The sequence below is a fragment of the Ciona intestinalis genome, chromosome 3 (assembly GCF_000224145.3).
Source record: "Ciona intestinalis chromosome 3, KH, whole genome shotgun sequence".
Taxonomy (NCBI): Eukaryota; Metazoa; Chordata; class Ascidiacea; order Phlebobranchia; family Cionidae; genus Ciona; species Ciona intestinalis.
The window spans coordinates 6219867-6238514 of NC_020168.2; the positions used below are offsets into that span (position 1 = coordinate 6219867).

The following is an 18648-nucleotide window of genomic DNA, read 5'->3' on the forward strand; positions in this document are numbered from 1 at the left end:
ACAACAACATATCATACAAAGAACCCACCAGCAACAACTTGTCCCTTATAACTTTTTCTCTTTCCATCTCAGCGTCAACCAACTCTTTCTGTTTCTTCGTTAGATTTAGGGGTATTGGGGGGTTTCCCTGTTTACCCCCCACCCCCTTCACCCCACCCGTACCCCTCTTTTTAGCTTCAATCTCACGCTGAAGCTCTTCACCCATCATTTGTTCTTTGTAAGAATAAGCTTTGCTTTCTCGTTTTATATTTTTGTTTTGAGCGATTTTCGGAGCACTGGTTGGAAATAAAATAAAAACAAATTAAATCAATAAAATCTCTGGCATTGTTTGATTGGACCATAGTTGTTATAACACAGGTGTTCTGTTTCATACATCCCGTACTTGCCTACAAGTTTCCATATATATAACATTGTGGGTGACGGTTTTTATGTATGGCTGACAATTTAGACAACTCAAAAGTGACAACTGGTTGGAGCAATTGCCATTATGCGTCTTGCCCAAGGACACATACGCTCATAATGGTAGCCGTGTACGTATCTTAAAACTTTTTTTTAAGCTTAAAGCAACTGTGCTAACCATTTTGCAAAAGCACTTAATGTCTTATATGCGGGATCTTTGTATTAGATAAAATTAGGGTGTATGGATAAAACTTATAAAAATATAACTGTCTTGTTTAAAAACATACACCCACAATGGCAGCAGCATCAAGTTCAGAACCAATTCCTGGCCAAGCACGCTAATTATAACAATTTATAAATGTATAAATTATAACACAGCCTTCACCACCTTTCAATAATAGCCATGTTATATAGAGCCCCATCCTTAGTTTTCATGATTCCAACTTCATCTTTAGTGACTTGTGTGAGGTCATGTTTTGATAGGTTAGTGACAAGATACTCAGTTACTTGTGACATCATAATGTCGGGTGCGATACGAAGCACATCACATAATGCGGCAAGACTTGTCTGTGAGGGGATGGAAATGTTAATGGTGCATGGGGTGGTATGTCATACTAACTATTGGAACATGAGTGACATTATGTGTTTGCAATTTAGGGTTAAAGCTGAAATGGCTGTTACATACGTGGTAACTCGTAAGCGGAAAGGAGGTGTATGAAGCAGAACACCTGTGTAAAAAAAACTGCCATTGCCTTGCCCGGATATATAAGTTATGTTCATTCATAGTTTTAGAACAACAGCACTGCATTACATACACCTACCTCATTATGGTGTGCAGGATGAACCAGTTTATCACAGATTGAACTGAGATGTGAAGAAATAAATTGTCGTGCATCGATTTTATTATTGTACAAATAATCCGTCCATACATGGTTGTTGGCAGCAGCTGAAACAAAAAGATCTCATTTGAAAAAGCTCTTGCATTTAAACGGTGTTTAAGCCAGAATTGGTTAATTACCCCAACTCCCAAGTGCTACAACCCATTGGTGACCAGTAGGTTGGAGCAATTTCCAATTAAGTGTGTTGCCTAATTACCACATCTAGAATTGGGGTAATGAGTCAATTCTGGGCTAAATCCCATGTGATAAACAAGGACCTTACTCAATAGAAACACAACTCCAATATAAACAACATTCAACACAATCCCACTCACTTATGCATGGATGATAAACATCAGGGATCATCAACATCGCGATATCTTCCGATGCTTTCGTCCCTACTTTCGCATCCAACAAACACAAGAGGGAGCTAGTGAAGCGACGATGTGAGACGTAATTCTTCATAATTTCAGCTGAATCATCAATTGCGCTGAAATCGATGAGTAATGCCGGGCGTAGTTGAGCGAAAAGTTCGTTGAGAAAGATGGAGGGTAATTCTGGAATAGTAGATTGTGTTTGTGATGTAATAATACAATAATGAGCGTAAATCTTTAGTTTTAGCTGTCAAAGTACAACATTCCAATAAATTTTTATTTATCTCTTTGAACACAAAAGCGAAGATTTCCAAAGAATTTATAATACACAGTACAAACCTGAGTTGGCAGCCATGAGTTTCTTCAAAGTCTTCTCAACAACGCAATAAACATTCCTTGGTTTGTGTAGAAGCAGGTGCACCAAGATGTGATGGAACCGACTGTTAAGTTAAGTAAATATTAATATTATTATTATTAACACCCAAAGTACTACAATATATATCCGGCTAAGGCAGCTAATAGACACTCAATAATAAAGATTCTTTTCTATAAGGGTAAGGTCTTCAGCGAGGCACAGGCACATCTGATACTTTGGATGTAGCAGTAGGTGTATCACGCCAACATTCTATTCCACAACTGTGGTGCCTTCTTTATGTCACAAAAATAAATATTCACAAACCAATCACCTGACAATAAACTTTGACAGTTGATCTGGAAAGATGAGCAACATCCTCTCAATAAGTGAAACAAGGATCATGATGACATCATCGGGAGCATGCTGGAGGACTTTATCGGATGTTAAGATCATCTTCTTTTCATCAAGAAGAATCTCCCATAACAGGTTAATCTTTTGTTCTAAAATTGTGAAAACGATTTTAGACATTTAATTTTGTTGATAATTTATAAAATTATATAAAAAAAATATTTTTAGGGTAAGTGTTATATTTTAAGGTCCCACAAAGTGGTAAAGCCATGGGATCAAAAACTTACCAAGCTTACCATAGCTGGCCCATTACCAAAACAGCTATAATGGATAATACTTTACAAAAAAATTATATCATTATAACTGTTTTGGTAATGGGTCAACTCTGGTGTAAATAGACAGCCTATATGAACACCTGTGAAAAGTGTTGCAACTAATTAAAGGTTATTCTTTTGTTCTACTTTACAGATTTTACTTTACAGATTAAAGGTGGTTGTACAAAGTATCCGAAATTCGTCCGTTTTCTCTGTTTTGTCCGGATTTCGCTGCCGCATGCCGAACTCGGTAATGGGTTTGCATACGACTTTGCAAGCGAATTCGCATGCCGTATACTGTGTACAGCCACCTTTAATCTGTAAAGCAGATAACTTGTACACACCTAATAAATGACCAACAGCTCACCTTTCTTAAACTCCACCTCCCCAAGTTTCGATAAAAGCAATGAAGCACCAATGGCTTCACAAACCAAAGGTATTTGAGTGGATTGTTGCCGGGCTTTTTCCAAAGTTTGTACCAAGTATGGTACAATGGGCTCAATCTGGGAACAAAAATGGAGGATGATCTAGTAAATGGCAAAAAAATATACTTAGTACTGTTCGTGTGTCCTTAAGACATTTAATTGCCCACCCCATAATCATGAATGGGTTGTTGCACCCTGGGTGTCGGGGTAATGGGCCACTGTGTCTCAGCTCTGCTTAGTAGGGCCTTACTCACACAGAATGGAACATGCTGTGGGATTGTACCCATATAGAAGGCAAGTTGCATTTGATTAACACTCAAGATATATTAGTTGCTCTATATGGGTGAGGTCCTATGACTATGCATGCAAACATGCAATGGAAGAGCCTGCCAAATATCCAAATAGATATATTTATTTAGCAATGTACAAAAGTAGCCTTGGTGTTGAGGTAAACAGCAAATCTTACCTACTTTCAGTCCTCCAAAAGTACTCACCATTTCCATATTATCCCGCTTAAACAGCTTGATCATACACTCGATGTAACCAAGCCTGACACCCGGTGTTGATACTTTGATGCTCGGAGCTTTAACGAACCATGATATGAGGTCTGGAGGAATGATGTTGATCATTGAGCACCAGGAAGATAGGGATGATGCTCCCGTGATGAGGGTTCCTTCATGAAGCTCCTGCGAGGGGGGTTTGATTATGAAATAAAAAAATAAAATAAAAAAAAACAACAAGGTACATAGGTCTAGGTGTATAACTAGTAAAAAAGCACGAGGTGTATGAAACAAAACATTCATGTTACAAATGCTGTCACTGTCCCACTATGCAAGGGTAAATAAGTTAGATTCAGTTCAATTGAATTATTAAAACCCCTTTCTCGAGTGGCGGATCCAAGGGCTTAGCATGGAGAACAGTCACCCATTCAATGCTTATCCACACATGTCAAAATACCTATAACGGGCAACCACGTGATGCATAAGTCACTCAAAAGGTAACAACAAAATACAACCTGTTGTAGAAATGCCACCATCATAGTAGCAACTGATGAAGCCAATACATGAGATGAATTACCATCACCGACCGCACATCCTGCCCAAGCACCAACAGCTTTCAACACACTACATTTCTGACCAGCGAGTGTTAATTTACCTTCACTACCTGGATGTATAGGAAAAATAGGAGAAAATAAATGATGGAAAAAATTGGAAATTCACCAAGAATTTTTGGTCTGTAAATATTCTTTGTTTTAAACCAAATGGGACCAGAAAAAAAAATTGTCCCATCTTAGCTCACCATACTATATTACAATGTGCTAAAAGCTTTTTGACTTTATGTCATTATTTTGGATCTCAGCACATAAACAATGCTATGCAGGATACGTTTGTTCAAAAACTGTCCAGTCAAACTAACGATAAAAAATTCAGTGTTCCAACCTTTCAAGACGTCAAACAAATATTTCACGGTTTCCAAAACAAACTCGGAATCACTGCATTGTGACGTCATCGGTATTATGACATCACAAGCAGCATCACGATTTGAATCGCTCTTAGAAATAAGTTGCGGAACCAACATTGTTGTGATCAACCGTGCGTGACGACTTAGGTCAATTCGGACGTTTGTAACAAAACTTTGGAACGCTGGAAACAAAGTGAAAGATATAAAAATTGGGTTTTAAAATTTAGGAAAGCTTAAAACTACAGGTGCCAGATAATTGTTTAATTGAGCTACACATTGTGAAAAAATCCACAGCAAATTTAATACTGTGGTTTTATTCTATTCTATAAAGGTAATGTCCTACAATGGGACATATTAGTGGAGCTGGGGTTTAGGCAAGAGTTAGTCTATTAATCTAACATCCAAACTTTAATAAGTTTTAAAAAAATGAGTAAGTTACCATAAATCGTTAACTTACTTGCAAAACAATTTTCTGGGTTCCTTAGGAAAGATTTTTGAAATGCCGGTAAAATAATTTGTTCAAAGTCTTGGTGGGTCACATTGTGTAGGATTGGGATGCAACAATCCTAAACAATACATGCATTGAACTAAACATATTTTTAAAATAAAATCCCGAACAAATTAATTAAAACTTACCAGTGCTCCCTTCAGAGGCTGAACTTTGTTCAAAACCATCGATTTTACATAAAATGTAAAAACGTCGTTCTTTTTCTCTTCGAATGAGGATGGATAAGTAGCAGACAGTAGACCAAGCAAGCAACAGTTAGAATGGATTAGATCAAGATTTAATAAGATTTTGCTGATTGAGTCAAATGAGTTTGGATTCTGGGGAATGCAAAGTAAAATATAAATACATTTATTCATTTATTAAGTAAATGTATGCAAGATAAATACTATGCCAGTTAAATTACAGTTTAAATGCAGATGTGGCAAAACTATAGGCTGATTCATGGCAAGTCTTAACATAAAAAAAAATTAAAATTAAAACTTCCCTAAAAACTTTTCTAAAGTTGAGGAAAGCTTGTGAAAGCTACTGTACCTGTATCAAATGTTCAGTACAAACATAGCATAAATGGGCTAATTCTGTTTTAAATCCAGGGTCATTTAACAAGGACCTCATCCATATTAAATAGGGTAATGGACCTAATGCCTAAGTTCCATAAATGACCTCAACCTTACAAAATATAATTTAACTTAAAAACAAACTTTATTTTTAAATAAAAAATTTCCAACAGACTACCTGTTTCCACTGTGTTCTTATTTTTCTTGCACCACTACTAGATATGGACTTGGATTGACTTAGTTGTGATCCATAATACAATGATGCTTGTATTGCGACAAGTTTATTAACATCATCACCTTCCAGATTACCCATAAGCACGCATGACCACGACAACGCAACTAACGCTTGGGCTGAAGCACTTCGACTGCATAGGAAGATATGAAGTGTTGGACCTAATGTTGCCAGCTGTTTTGAGTCAGTCACTACTATAGTGCATTTTGCATGGCTATGAAGGTGTAAGTATTCGTGATTTTTATATTTTTTATATTTATAGCATGCATGTCTTGAACTTATTAACTTTTTATATAACAAGAATTTTCCAAAAACCAAGGTCTCATATTGGTAACATTGTTAAAATACAGGTACAACTTTCAACTACACACTTTGGCTCTGCTAGTTTGTTAAGACATCTAACAACAAAATCAGGTTTGAATTTGAACCCTAATTTCAAAAGTTGGCTGATATGTCAGTCAAGGCATCCCCAACTTTACCCAATGAAAGCTAATTTACTCTGCTTAATGTCATTAGCCCCATACTCCCATTCAATACAAGCTACAATAAAATTCCTATCAAACCTTGGTGCTTTATTCTTAACATGAAACCTCCCTTCTTTATCAAGGACATCCAACAATGCAGCTACGGAAACTTTTTTGTAATTTTCCATCAATCTTCGAATCAACTCAATGCATTTGTTTCGAGATTTTGCATCATTGTACAATCCAAGTGTTCGCGACAAACTCACAATACAAAGCTGGATCACTTTGTTTTGTATGTCTGTGAAAATGAACAAATAACTTGGTAAGGTATTCAGTCTTGTTAATAGATATATATATTCCATATAATAACGTTTACCACATTAATTGAAATAAATCATAAATGGGTTGGAGCATCGTCTTTTGGTGAAAAACAGAACATTTTATTGTTTTTAACCAGAGAAGCTACCTGCTTATATATGAACAGCAATACAGCATTGAACCTCCGGCCTGGTATTCTCTGGTTACAACTTACAAGGCAATGCATTTCTATAACATATCTCAAATCTTCCAATTAAAACCAACCTTTCTTGGTTTTAACACAAGATATGACATCATCAATCATAGAAATTCGTTTCGTCACTTTAAACACCGTTGAATGAAGAACAAAAGTTTTCAGGCTTTCCTGGAACAATAGATTCAGTTGAAAAATGTTTGTTGACAAAAATATTGTGGAGTGTTTATACCGTTTAATATATAAGGGTAAGGGCCAACTTTGTTCTAAATTTTGGGACTTGGCATTAGACCTCACCCATTTAGAACAGAATACTTATATCTTATTATATATATTGCTGGGGGGTCTTTATTTTATATATATGTTGCATTTTTTCATTCTGTTACAACTTAATGTTAAAAGTATTTCCAATTACTAACATCTGATTTCTTTTAATAAACAATTGTATTAATTATGTATTATATATATTTTTACCGGATAACAGTAACCCCACAAATTATCAACATATTGAAAACAACAAATATAACTAACCATGTTTACGTTCCAATTCAATCTATTCAAAGTTTATATCAAACAACCTTGTCCACCTGTTATACAGAAGCACATATAATTATTGTCAACCACAGTTGTAAATTAATATTTAAATGATGGAGCAGAAAATAGGAGTAAATAAACAAGAAAAAGACAAAGTTTGTGACTGAATGGAGTATTGGCGATTGATAGTAAATTCTGCATTAAAGTTTCAGAGAAAGGGAACATAATTCGAAGAAGGAAAAAAGTAAAACAAATATAAACAGGGCAAAACTGAAACAAAGATATTATACAAACATTCTTGCATAACCATTCAGTGTTACAAACGTTTTGAAATCTCCTTTGAGCTGAAAACAATAAACTCAAAACATTTCTTCGCTCTCTTCGATGTCTTTTAAATTCATAACTTCCACCTTTCCTTTTCCTCTCGTCTCTTTACTTACAATATCAAATATCTGTCGATAAGAACCAGGATCCACCAAGCAAACCATTTCAAGTGCTGAAGAAAATTCCTCACTTTCAACAGTTTTTAACATAGGTTGAAGTTTTTCTTTTATTTTCTTCCCATCTTTCCCTGGTAGAAAGAATCTAAGTCTCATCTCTGCTCTATTGATGTTGATTTTCTCTTTCAAAAGTTTGATAACCTGTAACGCTTGCTGTTTTGTGTTTCGGGTAGGGTTTACAGAGTAATGTATATCTTCTTTCATTGCTCGTTCGATTACAGTTACAGTGTACGGCCGTTTAGTGTCAGGATTCACACACATATCGGTCACAATTGTAGCTATATCTCGAAACATTGATTCAAGATGCACCGACCTCTCTTTTTCAGAAACCTGTAACTCACCTTTTGCCAATATTTGTTTACAAACCTCCGTTTGGTTGTCAGTACCAAATGCTTTGATTAAATCTTGGTTCTTAGCAGTCTGCCCTTTAGATACATTTACAAACACAGTATGGGTTTGCAGAACTTCATCAATGTCTTTTTCAGTGTTATTTCTCCACGACATAACCTTGTTCTTGTAACACGCGATTTCAAAGCGTTTTCCTGTCTTTTTGATGCGAACGATAGCTACGTTTGTTAAACGTACTTGATTCGTCGGCGTAAATATTGACATCCTTGCAGGTTTGTCAAACTATTGACAAGTAATACTGCCTATACCAATCACTTTAACTAAGCAATTCATATAACCTGCAAAACAAACAAAAACAACGTGTCGTTCTATCCTATATACCTTGGTTTTAATTGAATGTTAACTCTTTTTGGTGCTAGTGAAGAGTCCCCCCCCCACTTTATTTGCTAACCACTAACCCCTATAACCACTAACTACTAACCCCTATAACCACTAACTACTAACCCCTGTAACCACTAACCCGTGGTTAGCAAATAAGGTGGGGGGGGAAGATTCTTCAGTAGCACCCTCTTTTTTGCTGCATTTTAACACTGTGCATATGTAAGTAAAAGTACGGTGAACTTTACTTGACATAAAAACAACTAATGTAGTAAATAATATCTGTCAGTACTTTAATAACAAACACTTACAAAAATTTCTTCCTGTTCACTCATCCGTGACCGTTGCGCAACTCACGTGTTATATTTTAAAGTAGATGATACTTATGTTGGACACGTAAGTTATTAAATAATAAACGAAAAGTTTCCAAGTCATATATTCGTGAAGATTACTTTTAAAGACCATACTTTGCGCGTATTGTTCGAATACACCGCTCATCCCAATCAATGTCGTTGGCTTTTAACAGAGCCATAGAAAAAATGGGTTTATACGACTCCGGCTTTTAATACCCTCAACTACCCTCAACTCATTGGTCACTGGGTTGCTGCCAAATTGCCAGCCATGCGGAAAAACAACTACTCCTAAACTTACACATACGGTAACTGGTAAGCAAGCACATAGTTTATGAAACGGAACCCCCGTTTTAACAAAGCTATTAGGTACATAAACATAAACGTTTACTTTTATTTCTATAGCGAAATTCCAGCTTAAATTTGACGAAAGCACTTTTTGCATTTTTTGAAAATTATTATTTAGCAAAAACGCGCGCCTTTTTTTAAAGAAAATTATACAACGGTAAAAGAAAAAAACAAGGAAAATCTCAAGACCAAAGAAGTCTTCTTAAGTTTAGCTTCCGCACATAATGAGCTATATGTTTACTGCTTGGGTTTGTTGTGTTTCAAATCTATATTATAAATTTTTTTGCATTGCAGTATATTTGTGTTATACAGTATTGCAACTGCGGGATAATATGGCGCTATTTACTTGCTGCACTATTTCATATAGTGTCATTTTTGGATGCTAACAGGTGAAAAGGAATTCTTTATGTTGGTTATAGCTTGTTATAACTCGTCTTTTATGCTAAGAGATGGAAAGAAGTTTTCACTGCCTGCCCCACTTTCCTTGAAAGATTTAACTTCTTGAATGGTTAACACATCGTCTCCATTCGTGTCCAGCAAGTGGAAGTATCTTTGTGCTTGCTGAAAATAAAATTCAAGTATTCCAAAGTGAGTTGTTGTATATATATGCCTTTATTCACCTAAATCACCTCATGGCAATTAAACAAAACCGTATTTTACCTTAAGATGATCAATTTTATCATATTGTTCAAGGTTGTCGGGAAAAAGAGCAATTACTGCACTTATCAAATTTCTCTTTGTTGTATTGGATGACCCGTTGAATGCGTTAAAAAGGATTTTACTGTAAAGGACATGTAAGTTAAACTTTAGAATCAAACCTGTATTAAGTTGTATGCAACAGCACTACTTACTTTTCAAGGCTCGCAACAGGATCCGTGCGATATTGAGAATACGTTTTGTATTCTGGAAAAAATATTCCAACGCAATCTTCTCGATGTATCGGGTCATTTTTCATATTTAACCAATAGTTGATCGCTAAGTTTCTACCCTTTGGTCCTTTTAGTTGGTGAAACCACCTAAAAAACATTAGTAGAACATCATTATTTGCAGACTGTATATCTGAGGATGTTGGGTTCTACTGCAAAACTCACTTAATTGGAATGTAAAAACAGTCTCCAGCCTCGATAGTTGTTCCATACCACGGTATGTTTGAAAGCTTTCCATATTTGTACATATCAACCTTTTCAACATCCAAACTGCTCATGTTACTAACTTGATCAGGTAAGACATCTAGGGGCAGACTATCCTCGTATTTCTGTCAGAAAAAATGTAATCACCACAGTTAGAAAATTTCCAGAAAAGGCATTACAAGGGATGACCTTGATGGCTTAAACGTTGGTAGCTTTTGCTTCGAGTTTTATTTTATAGAATTAAGAAAAAACTGAAAAAAAATTAATGTCGACAAATCTCATCGCAAAGACCCTTTAAATACCTAGCAACCTTACTTGATCTATAAGTAGCAGGTCTTTACTTCCATCATAGAGGCAATTCAGGTTGTCGTAAGCATCATTATGTAGAAGTGATTTGGAATTTCCAGATGAAAACCAGATCACAATCATATTTAATACTTTTTCACACAGCAATGGTTTAGGGACGAACACTTCAGTATCTGATGTTAAATGAAATGTATAAAATAATGTACATTTAGTGAAGGTTATGAGAATATGACAAATACACACGTTGACTTACTTGCAAATGGGCCATCAGATAACGGATCTATAAGGTAAACGTCTTCTTTCTCATAAACTGACAAGAATTCATACATTTTCATTGGGAATGGTTTATCTATTACTTCTTCTTTAAGCTTGTCTGTATTGAATGTTGTATCTCCATACAGATCTCTGAATGGAATGGTAAAGTTAATATGCACATCAGCGTTTCTGTACTTTATGCGCTAATCGTTGTTTTTACCTCAAGTAAGAATCGTTTCTCAAGTTGTTGAAATTGGGAAACTTTTTTACCACTCCTTTGAACACCACTGGTTTTCCAGGTGTGACGTAATTATCGTAAAACTCGGTCGGGTTTGGGAGATCGTCCCTTTCCTCTATAGGCATGGGTGGCATGTGTGAACCAATGGGTTGCATGTGACCTGGTGGGTCATCTGCCACAACAACAACAACAGCTAGTTGCACAATGCAGGATATGATTATAATGCATTTATTCATTCTACAACTTATACAGCAAATTATGACTGCAACGTATTCTGTACTAAAGATATCATGTATATATACGATTAAACGTGTTAGTAAGCTGTTTCAACTTCAATTTAGCACCTTAGTTAATTCTGCCTTCAGCGCCTTAATTCTGGTCTCATCAATTCACTGTTCATGCAACCGCTTTGGTTTGTGGCATAACTCTGCAAACATCCGTACTCTTAGAGATTCAGCTTTTCTCAGAAACAGGAAAATAGCTTCCACGTTTTCCTGTTGATCCAGCAATGCCTGTACATGCTTATCTGTATATCACGTAGTCACACACACATATTGGACTACATATGTTTAAAAAATACATCAGCTCTGAAAAACCTGTTTCATGCATATTAGCGTCCATCCACGCACGGCGGTTTTCATGCTCTCTTTAGGATCAACTTATTCTCACCATCGCCATATGATGCATGTGTATTTAGGCTTGCTTCGTACTATCGTATATTAATGCATTTCTTTATATTCAAATATAACACATCATTATGGCATAGTTTAAAAAAATAAACTATGATTATAGATATTAGTTAGTCATAAGACTATCTTCACAACTCGTCATTGACTTTCGTATATTTTTTCTCCATCTGCTTCACAGCATCTTCAGTGAGGAAATCTTTTATGGTTTCCAAATCGACACTTTCAATTTCCTCTTTTGTGAGGTACTTGTCTTTGTTTGTATCCGCGTTGAAAAAGAAATATTTAAGTTTCTGAAAACACAAGCCGATAAAAGCGATCTTATACATTACCAGTGCTATTTGTTGTGGTTCAAAAATAATGCATTTTGGGACACTAACACACGGTGTATGGATACAGATGCAAACCTTAAAGTATACGCGTTTATTCTCCTTGGTTTCGTCTTTATTAAACAGAGGATGTACCGCTGTTGCCACTTCAATATACGTTGCATTCGGCTTGCTATCAGTGTACGCATCTCGGAAAACTAACCTGTGACAAAAAATGGTTATAGTATGGGTGGGACACCAACATTCAAAGAACTATAAAACCGGATCATTACGACTCCCATAGATCGTTGTTAATTGTTTAAAACAGAAGCCAGATATTTGGATGTTATGTGCCAAAGCTGTTCCATCTTACCCCACAGTAGCCTACTATATAGTCACCAATAATATTACTATTAGTTATAGGAAGCGTTAGATTAGGTTATGGATATTGTTGTGTATGTGAAACTGTGCATTACTTACTGATGGATTTTTACTCCTGACTTGACCGGGTGATTAAACAACGTGTCATATTCTGGAATATCTGCGAGATTCTTTTCACATTCTTCTTTATAATCAAACTGGTTAAAACTTCTCCACCAAATATTGATCGCTAAGTTTCGAGTTCGGGATGAACTAACGTGATGAAACCAGCTAAAAATAGACAAGAAATTCATTAAAATCATAAATGCAGCCACTAAGCACATTGCGCTAAATAGCCTACATACTCCGAATGTACATTTAATCAATACCGTTATTAAGGATTTCATACACCGCCCTTCGGTAAGAACCACATTGATTGAATATGGCTCAGAGAATATACACACATTTATGTTCGTAAAAAAACAAGAGTTATAAAACCGTATCCTCACTACTCTCGTAGAGTGCATAGACCGTTGTTAATTGTATAAAACACGATTAGGATATTTGGACATTGTGTGCTAAAGGTGTCCGATCTTCCTTCGTAGTATAGCCTACTATATATATATAGGCTACATATACCCGGAATGGATGAAGATATGTGACTTCGTGTATATATACATACGTGACTTTATGTATGTATACGTATATGCAACTTAGTATAAGTGATTGCGGATGTCTATATACCCACAAAAAGTAGTGTCATCATGATTCATTTACCCATATGGTATATAAAAGCAATCTCCTGTGTCCATATTCGCGATGTACCAAGTTAATTTGCCTAACGTTGGATACTTGTGCATGTCGACTTTTTCAACGTCAACTGAACTAAAACCCCTATCGGGATTATCGATGGGAACGAGGTCTTTGTGTTTCTGTATCAAAGTAAAAAAAAACGATTAAAAATGTCAAAAAATAGCTCTCATTCTTTTAGCTTTTTTTTAAGACTTCCGTGCAACAATAATGTAAAATAAACTTGTTTTGTTTTTGTGAACAATTAACAATTTTCATTTACTCAAGCATAACAGAAACACTCTCTGGCCTAAAACTGAAGCGATGAGCAGTTTATATTGTTTTGTTATTTAACTTACTCTGTCAATCAATACAAACCGCTTCGTCCCATCAAAAAGGCAGTTAATATTTTCAACGAAATCATTGTGGAGAACAGATTTAGTTCCACCAGACGAGAACCACATCATTATTAAGTTTAGAGACTCCAAGAAGTCGCGACAAAGTAAAGATTTCGGAAGGAATACATCCCCTGCTTGGAAAAACAAAGTCTTAATGTATACGCAACCACTACTATATAGCTACATGCTGCATATAGTTTCTGGATATAGCCTGCATACCTGTTATTGGATGCGGTCGTGCCATATTATGTACCATATACAAATCTTCTTTTTCATAAATAGAAAGAAAAGAAGAAAAGTTCATCTTTTGAACTGGAAAATCTCTATTCTCTTTTTTACCCATTTCTGCTACAATGTCCCAAGCTCCATACATCTCTCTAAGATTAACAATTAGTTATTACAGATCAAAAAAATATCGATTCTCCAACCCGAGCTACGGTTTTAAATACTAACTTTTCTGCTTACCTTAAATACGTGTCGTTCGTCCAGTTATAGTAACTTGGAAACTTCTTTGCTGCTCCTTTAAACACAACTGGTATCCCAGGTTTGACGTAATTATCGTAAAACTCGATTGGGTTTGGGAGATCGTCTCTTTCCTCTATAGGCATGGGTGGCATGTGTGAACCAATGGGTTGCATGTGACCTGGTGGGTCATCTGCCACAACAACAACAGCCAGTTGCACAACGCAAAGCACAAACACTAAAGTCATAATTCTGAAAGCGCATATCGTCTGTTCAATTATATGGTAAACAATTTATAAACCTCTAAAGTTTAATTTCTAAAAGTAACTACATATACAATCTATAGCTTGTAACTCAAATACTTCGACTGAGTTCGGTGTAAACATATCCTTATCTCCAACGTTTCCATGCTTAAGACACATGGCATACTACAATTTCACCATAGTATACTGAAGTGACTTCAGTATACTATGATTTCACCGAACCACCCAGAGTTTTCAGCATCACATTAAACAACGCTCTACGCAATTCGTTTCCTGCCAAAAACCCGGGACAGTTAATGCGTTTTCAGTCTGTCGTAATTGTTTAACGCGGGTGGGCATTTCTGGCCGAATACAAATTTCTCGATACCTTGATGTAAAACGCACACATCTTCGTGCATTTACAACTTTGCTTTATTCCAATGTTATATCTTTGTATACTGTCTGATTATTATATAATAGGGTATATTAACCGGTATACGTTTATGTTTATTTTTACCCGTAACTTGTTTAGCGATTGTCGTTTTGCTACTAATCCCATTCATTTCGCTTGTTCGATTACTTTGATTCTCAAACACGCTTTTAAAAAGATAAGTAAAATTTATTCTATATTCTGGCGGATGAAAAACCTTCATAAAAAGAACTTATAGCACATAAAATTCAAAGTAGGTAAAAAGGCTTTGTTAAGTTAAATTAGGCGTCTGAATGTCATAGTTTAATTATTTACTTATAAACACGACACTTGTATAGGAGTTTACCTACATTGTTTACAATTTACAGTAAATATACACTGCGCTTTGTTACGATATTTGCAGTTTGGAAGCGTTTCGAACGGCTGGTAAATATTAAAAATACATGAAAAATGCAACTCAATGTGACGTTTAGCGTAAAGTTCAACGTTTGCATCGCAACCAATTGGTGTCATTATATTTCTATTACTTAAGTTCACTGCTGCCACCACGCGTTTGTCATTCCAGAAAAATGTTCATTCATTTCCCACTGTACCGAAACCTGTGTCCGGAATCTTATAGTGAATCTTGTACGTAAATATTAAACCATGGCTTATTCCTATACATCAATACACGTACCCCAATCTTTCCCGTATTGGATATAGGAAATAAACTTCTCCGCTTTAGCTGGTTGGTTTGATAAAAGTTTCTCGCAAAGCCGTTCTTGCCAAGTTTGCTGATACAGTTTTTTTAACCTTTCTACTTCCGTGCCTGGGTTTCGAACCCAGTTAAAATATTCTCGATATGCTTCGTCGTTCTTATCAAGGTATAAAAGGTATTCAACCAACTTGGCCGGGCTTTCAAAGTCTTCTGTGTGGATATAAGACCCAGGTGGAACCAGATAGTCAAGGTCCTTTTTCCTTGGACCCCAAACAACTGGAACTCTTCCCATTTCGATACCATTTTTCCAAAATTCCCCTGTTACATAATCTCTGCACTTTTCGGCGACTTCAAATGCGAGATAGAACTTGTACGACAGCAAGACTTCATCGCTTAGTTTCTTATAAGCTTGCTTGTTATTGAAACACCAACCGTATCTATCTAATGACAGACCAGCTTCCACAAGAGCATTCGCGTATTTCATTCGTAACTTGGAACCTCGGAATAAATCGCAATCGTTCACCACCCAAAGCTGAAATAAAATAAAATAATGTAACTTATTTATTCTCGCATATCGGCGCAACGGCAATCGTTTTAACACGGATGTTCTGTTTCATACATCCAATGCTCATGCTGACTGTCGAGTAATAACATGGGTGTCTTTTTATACACCAGACACACATGGTGTATTCACACCTCATGCTCACTGTCAAGTTATGTACCATGGGTTTCCTCTTATGCTCCAGACTCACAGGGTGTATTCATACACCTCGTACTCACTGTTGAGGTATAACATTGGTGTCTTCTTACACCAGACGAACATGGTGTATTCATACACCTCATGCTTACTGTCGAGTTATAACATAGGTGTCTTCTTATACACCAGACACACATGGTGTATTCATACACTTTATGCTCACTGTCGAGTTATAACGTATGGGTGTCTTCTTATGCTCGAGACACACAGGGTGTATTCATACACCTTATGGTCATTCTCGAGTTATAACATATAGGTGTCTTCTTATACACCAGACACACGCATGGTGTATTCACACACCTCATGCTCACTGTTGAGTTATAACATGGGTGTCTTCTTATACACCAGACACACATGGTGTATTCATACACCTCATGCTCACTGTCGAGCTATAACGTATGGGTGTCTTCTTATACACCAGACACACATGGTGTATTCATACACCTTATGGTCATTCTCGAGTTATAACATATAGGTGTCTTCTTATACACCAGACACACATGGTGTATTCATACACCTCATGCTCACTGTCGAGTTATAACATGGGTGTCTTCTTATACACCAGACACACATGGTGTATTCATACACCTCATGCTCACTGTCGAGTTATAACATAGGTGTCTTCTTATACTCCAGACGAACATGGTGTATTCATACACCTCATGCTCACTGTCGAGTTATAACATGGGTGTCTTCTTATGCTCCAGACGAACATGATGTATTCATACACCTCATGCTCACTGTCGAGTTATAACATAGGTGTCTTCTTATACACCAGACGAACATGGTCCATTCATACACCTCATGCTCACAAACACAACAAAAATGTAACTCACAGCAATTCTCGTTTTCTTCGAGATAAACATATTAACGTCATCTTGCTTCCGGTTAAAAATATTCTGCGCAACTTTTGGTTCGAGGTAAGGCATGAACACGTCCGACTCTTGTAGATACGACATCGTCCAATTAATAAATCCTCCATCAAACCGGTTGGGATGACGAGTCTCACCGTTGCGGACGTATGACGGATTGTCGTGAAACCAGAATACAAATATTTGACTGGGTGACCTTGGAAATGATAGACTCAATGCTGCTACTGTAGTTATGTGTATTTTCCGAAGACAAATGCGACCACAATAGTTGCTGCAAATACCTTAAATTCTTTGCATAATAACTACTGTACCATGGCCAGTCATATCCAACTGTGGGGTTGGGTAAAATTGGACATGTTTTTGTTCTCTTTTCTCGCCCCATTTGGCAGTAAATAAAGTATATTTACAGAATTATATAACCGTAGCCGCGTGACTCTGAAATAGCATTGTTAACTGTCGAAAACACGATTAGGAAACATAGGATATTATGTTCCAACGGTAACTATCCATCTTACCCCACCGTGCTATGGTTATTAATTACCACGCCACACAACACCTGTAATGTGTCCAAGGCATTTCCTCTTCATCTAGTGATGTATAATGGAACAGAACAGCTTTGGATTGCTTAAGTTTGCTGCGGTCATACGTGAACTTGCATGACCCCGTCGCGTGACCCTCGTCGTGACCTTTGAACTCATAACCCCACGGTCGTCGCCATGACAATATCCAGGTTGTTTTGTTTCTGTTAAACAAACGCCAAGGTTATAATTTAACAATAAGCATGAGGTATAAGAGAACACCGTGTGTGTTTGGTGCCATGGCCTACTCAATACACGGCCTAGGAATACACCGAAACTGCTCTGAAAATAAGAGGCCCATTGACGCGAATAATGCCCATTATAATACATTGTTACGTCGCGGTTTTATGAATGGATTTCTTTCATTTTGAATGCAGTTTGCAGTTGTTGGTAGGTTCAATACCAGTTCTAGGTTGTTTTAACTTACAGTTTATCACAGAACGTGTCGCAGGGATACTTTCTTGTTTAGTTAAAATCATACCAGACGTATAAAGCAGCGCAAAAGGTTTATTAGTATATAAATATCAGTTTATTAAGCATAAAGAGAGACGAGCAATCAGATTAAGTTTACCAAACACAGAAAACCTACGTTTTGATTATATTTAATTTAGTAGACAGGCATTTGGCAAGTTTTATAATGCAGCACACCTTTATAATTTTATTTAGATTAAATTCTAAGCCACCAGAATTATTAAGCGAGCTATTTAAGCATCGTCAATAGGTGTTCCGTAGTTGGATAAAATTATTTGGATAAGGGTACCATCTGTGCATGTTATGATCATGAAGAAGTGGCAAGAAGATCTTCAGGAAGGAAGAATAGTCAAATTTAAACAGCGATAAAGGTCTAAAGTTAGACACA

The 18648-nt window shown here is 36.4% G+C and overlaps 5 protein-coding genes across 6 annotated transcripts in view; all 5 read right to left on the reverse strand.

Annotated features, from left to right (window-relative positions):
- LOC100182763 (eIF-2-alpha kinase activator GCN1) overlaps positions 1-7447 on the reverse strand; it is a 27122-nt gene extending 19675 nt beyond the window's left edge. The window contains exons 1-16 of the mRNA XM_009859906.3: positions 7355-7447; positions 6895-6994; positions 6412-6610; positions 5795-5981; positions 5191-5379; positions 5012-5120; positions 4533-4736; positions 4109-4257; positions 3588-3779; positions 3036-3171; positions 2338-2506; positions 1991-2091; positions 1613-1834; positions 1221-1345; positions 788-966; positions 29-275 (exon numbers count right to left, since the gene is read on the reverse strand). Of these exons, the coding sequence (XP_009858208.1) occupies positions 29-275; positions 788-966; positions 1221-1345; positions 1613-1834; positions 1991-2091; positions 2338-2506; positions 3036-3171; positions 3588-3779; positions 4109-4257; positions 4533-4736; positions 5012-5120; positions 5191-5379; positions 5795-5981; positions 6412-6610; positions 6895-6994; positions 7355-7357 (2511 nt within the window). The 5' untranslated portion in view covers positions 7358-7447. The remainder of the gene's footprint in view (positions 1-28; positions 276-787; positions 967-1220; positions 1346-1612; positions 1835-1990; positions 2092-2337; positions 2507-3035; positions 3172-3587; positions 3780-4108; positions 4258-4532; positions 4737-5011; positions 5121-5190; positions 5380-5794; positions 5982-6411; positions 6611-6894; positions 6995-7354) is intronic.
- LOC100182003 (ribosome maturation protein SBDS-like) lies at positions 7412-8578 on the reverse strand. The gene has a single exon (XM_018811215.2). The coding sequence runs from the start codon at positions 8467-8469 to the stop codon at positions 7717-7719; it is 753 nt and encodes a 250-aa protein (XP_018666760.1). The 5' UTR covers positions 8470-8578; the 3' UTR covers positions 7412-7716.
- Positions 8579-9249: 671 nt separating this feature from the next.
- On the reverse strand, positions 9250-11809 carry LOC100185131 (lysine-specific demethylase 8-like). 2 transcript variants are annotated; one of them, XM_026833569.1, is made up of 7 exons: positions 11193-11807; positions 10971-11122; positions 10727-10890; positions 10373-10536; positions 10133-10297; positions 9942-10062; positions 9250-9842 (listed from the first exon to the last, which is right to left on the reverse strand). In XM_026833569.1, exons 1-7 carry the CDS (start codon positions 11444-11446, stop codon positions 9705-9707), a joined length of 1158 nt encoding a protein of 385 aa, XP_026689370.1. In that variant the 5' UTR covers positions 11447-11807; the 3' UTR covers positions 9250-9704. The 2 variants fall into 2 exon arrangements, with proteins under 2 accessions (XP_026689370.1, XP_026689371.1); XM_026833570.1 differs by lacking the exon at positions 9942-10062 and having other exon boundaries at positions 9750-9842; positions 11193-11809.
- A 93-nt stretch (positions 11810-11902) lies between these two features.
- LOC104265577 (jmjC domain-containing protein 5-like) lies at positions 11903-14461 on the reverse strand. Its single transcript, XM_026833683.1, has 7 exons — positions 14217-14461; positions 13971-14128; positions 13713-13882; positions 13342-13496; positions 12685-12855; positions 12304-12427; positions 11903-12189 (listed from the first exon to the last, which is right to left on the reverse strand). The coding sequence occupies exons 1-7, from the start codon at positions 14459-14461 to the stop codon at positions 12028-12030; spliced, it is 1185 nt and encodes a 394-aa protein (XP_026689484.1). The 3' UTR covers positions 11903-12027.
- A 592-nt stretch (positions 14462-15053) lies between these two features.
- LOC100177282 (galactoside 3(4)-L-fucosyltransferase-like) overlaps positions 15054-18648 on the reverse strand; it is a 5412-nt gene continuing 1817 nt past the window's right edge. The window contains exons 2-4 of the mRNA XM_018811214.2: positions 17768-17953; positions 17176-17407; positions 15054-16114 (exon numbers count right to left, since the gene is read on the reverse strand). Of these exons, the coding sequence (XP_018666759.1) occupies positions 15542-16114; positions 17176-17407; positions 17768-17953 (991 nt within the window). The 3' untranslated portion in view covers positions 15054-15541. The remainder of the gene's footprint in view (positions 16115-17175; positions 17408-17767; positions 17954-18648) is intronic.

Coding starts and splice junctions, on each gene's coding strand:
- LOC100182003 (XM_018811215.2), bottom strand. CDS start 8,469: ATGTCAATATTTACGCCGACGAATCAAGTACGTTTAACAAACGTAGCT.
- LOC100185131 (XM_026833569.1), bottom strand. CDS start 11,446: ATGAATAAATGCATTATAATCATATCCTGCATTGTGCAACTAGCTGTT. Junction 10,891..10,970: donor ATCTGATGGCCCATTTGCAA/GTAAGTCAACGT, acceptor ATTTAACATCAG/ATACTGAAGTGTTCGTCCCT. Junction 10,063..10,132: donor CCTGTTGCGAGCCTTGAAAA/GTAAGTAGTGCT, acceptor TGTCCTTTACAG/TAAAATCCTTTTTAACGCAT.
- LOC104265577 (XM_026833683.1), bottom strand. CDS start 14,461: ATGACTTTAGTGTTTGTGCTTTGCGTTGTGCAACTGGCTGTTGTTGTT. Junction 13,497..13,712: donor GGTTTGTATTGATTGACAGA/GTAAGTTAAATA, acceptor ACTTTGATACAG/AAACACAAAGACCTCGTTCC. Junction 12,856..13,341: donor TGCTTTTATATACCATATGG/GTAAATGAATCA, acceptor GTCTATTTTTAG/CTGGTTTCATCACGTTAGTT.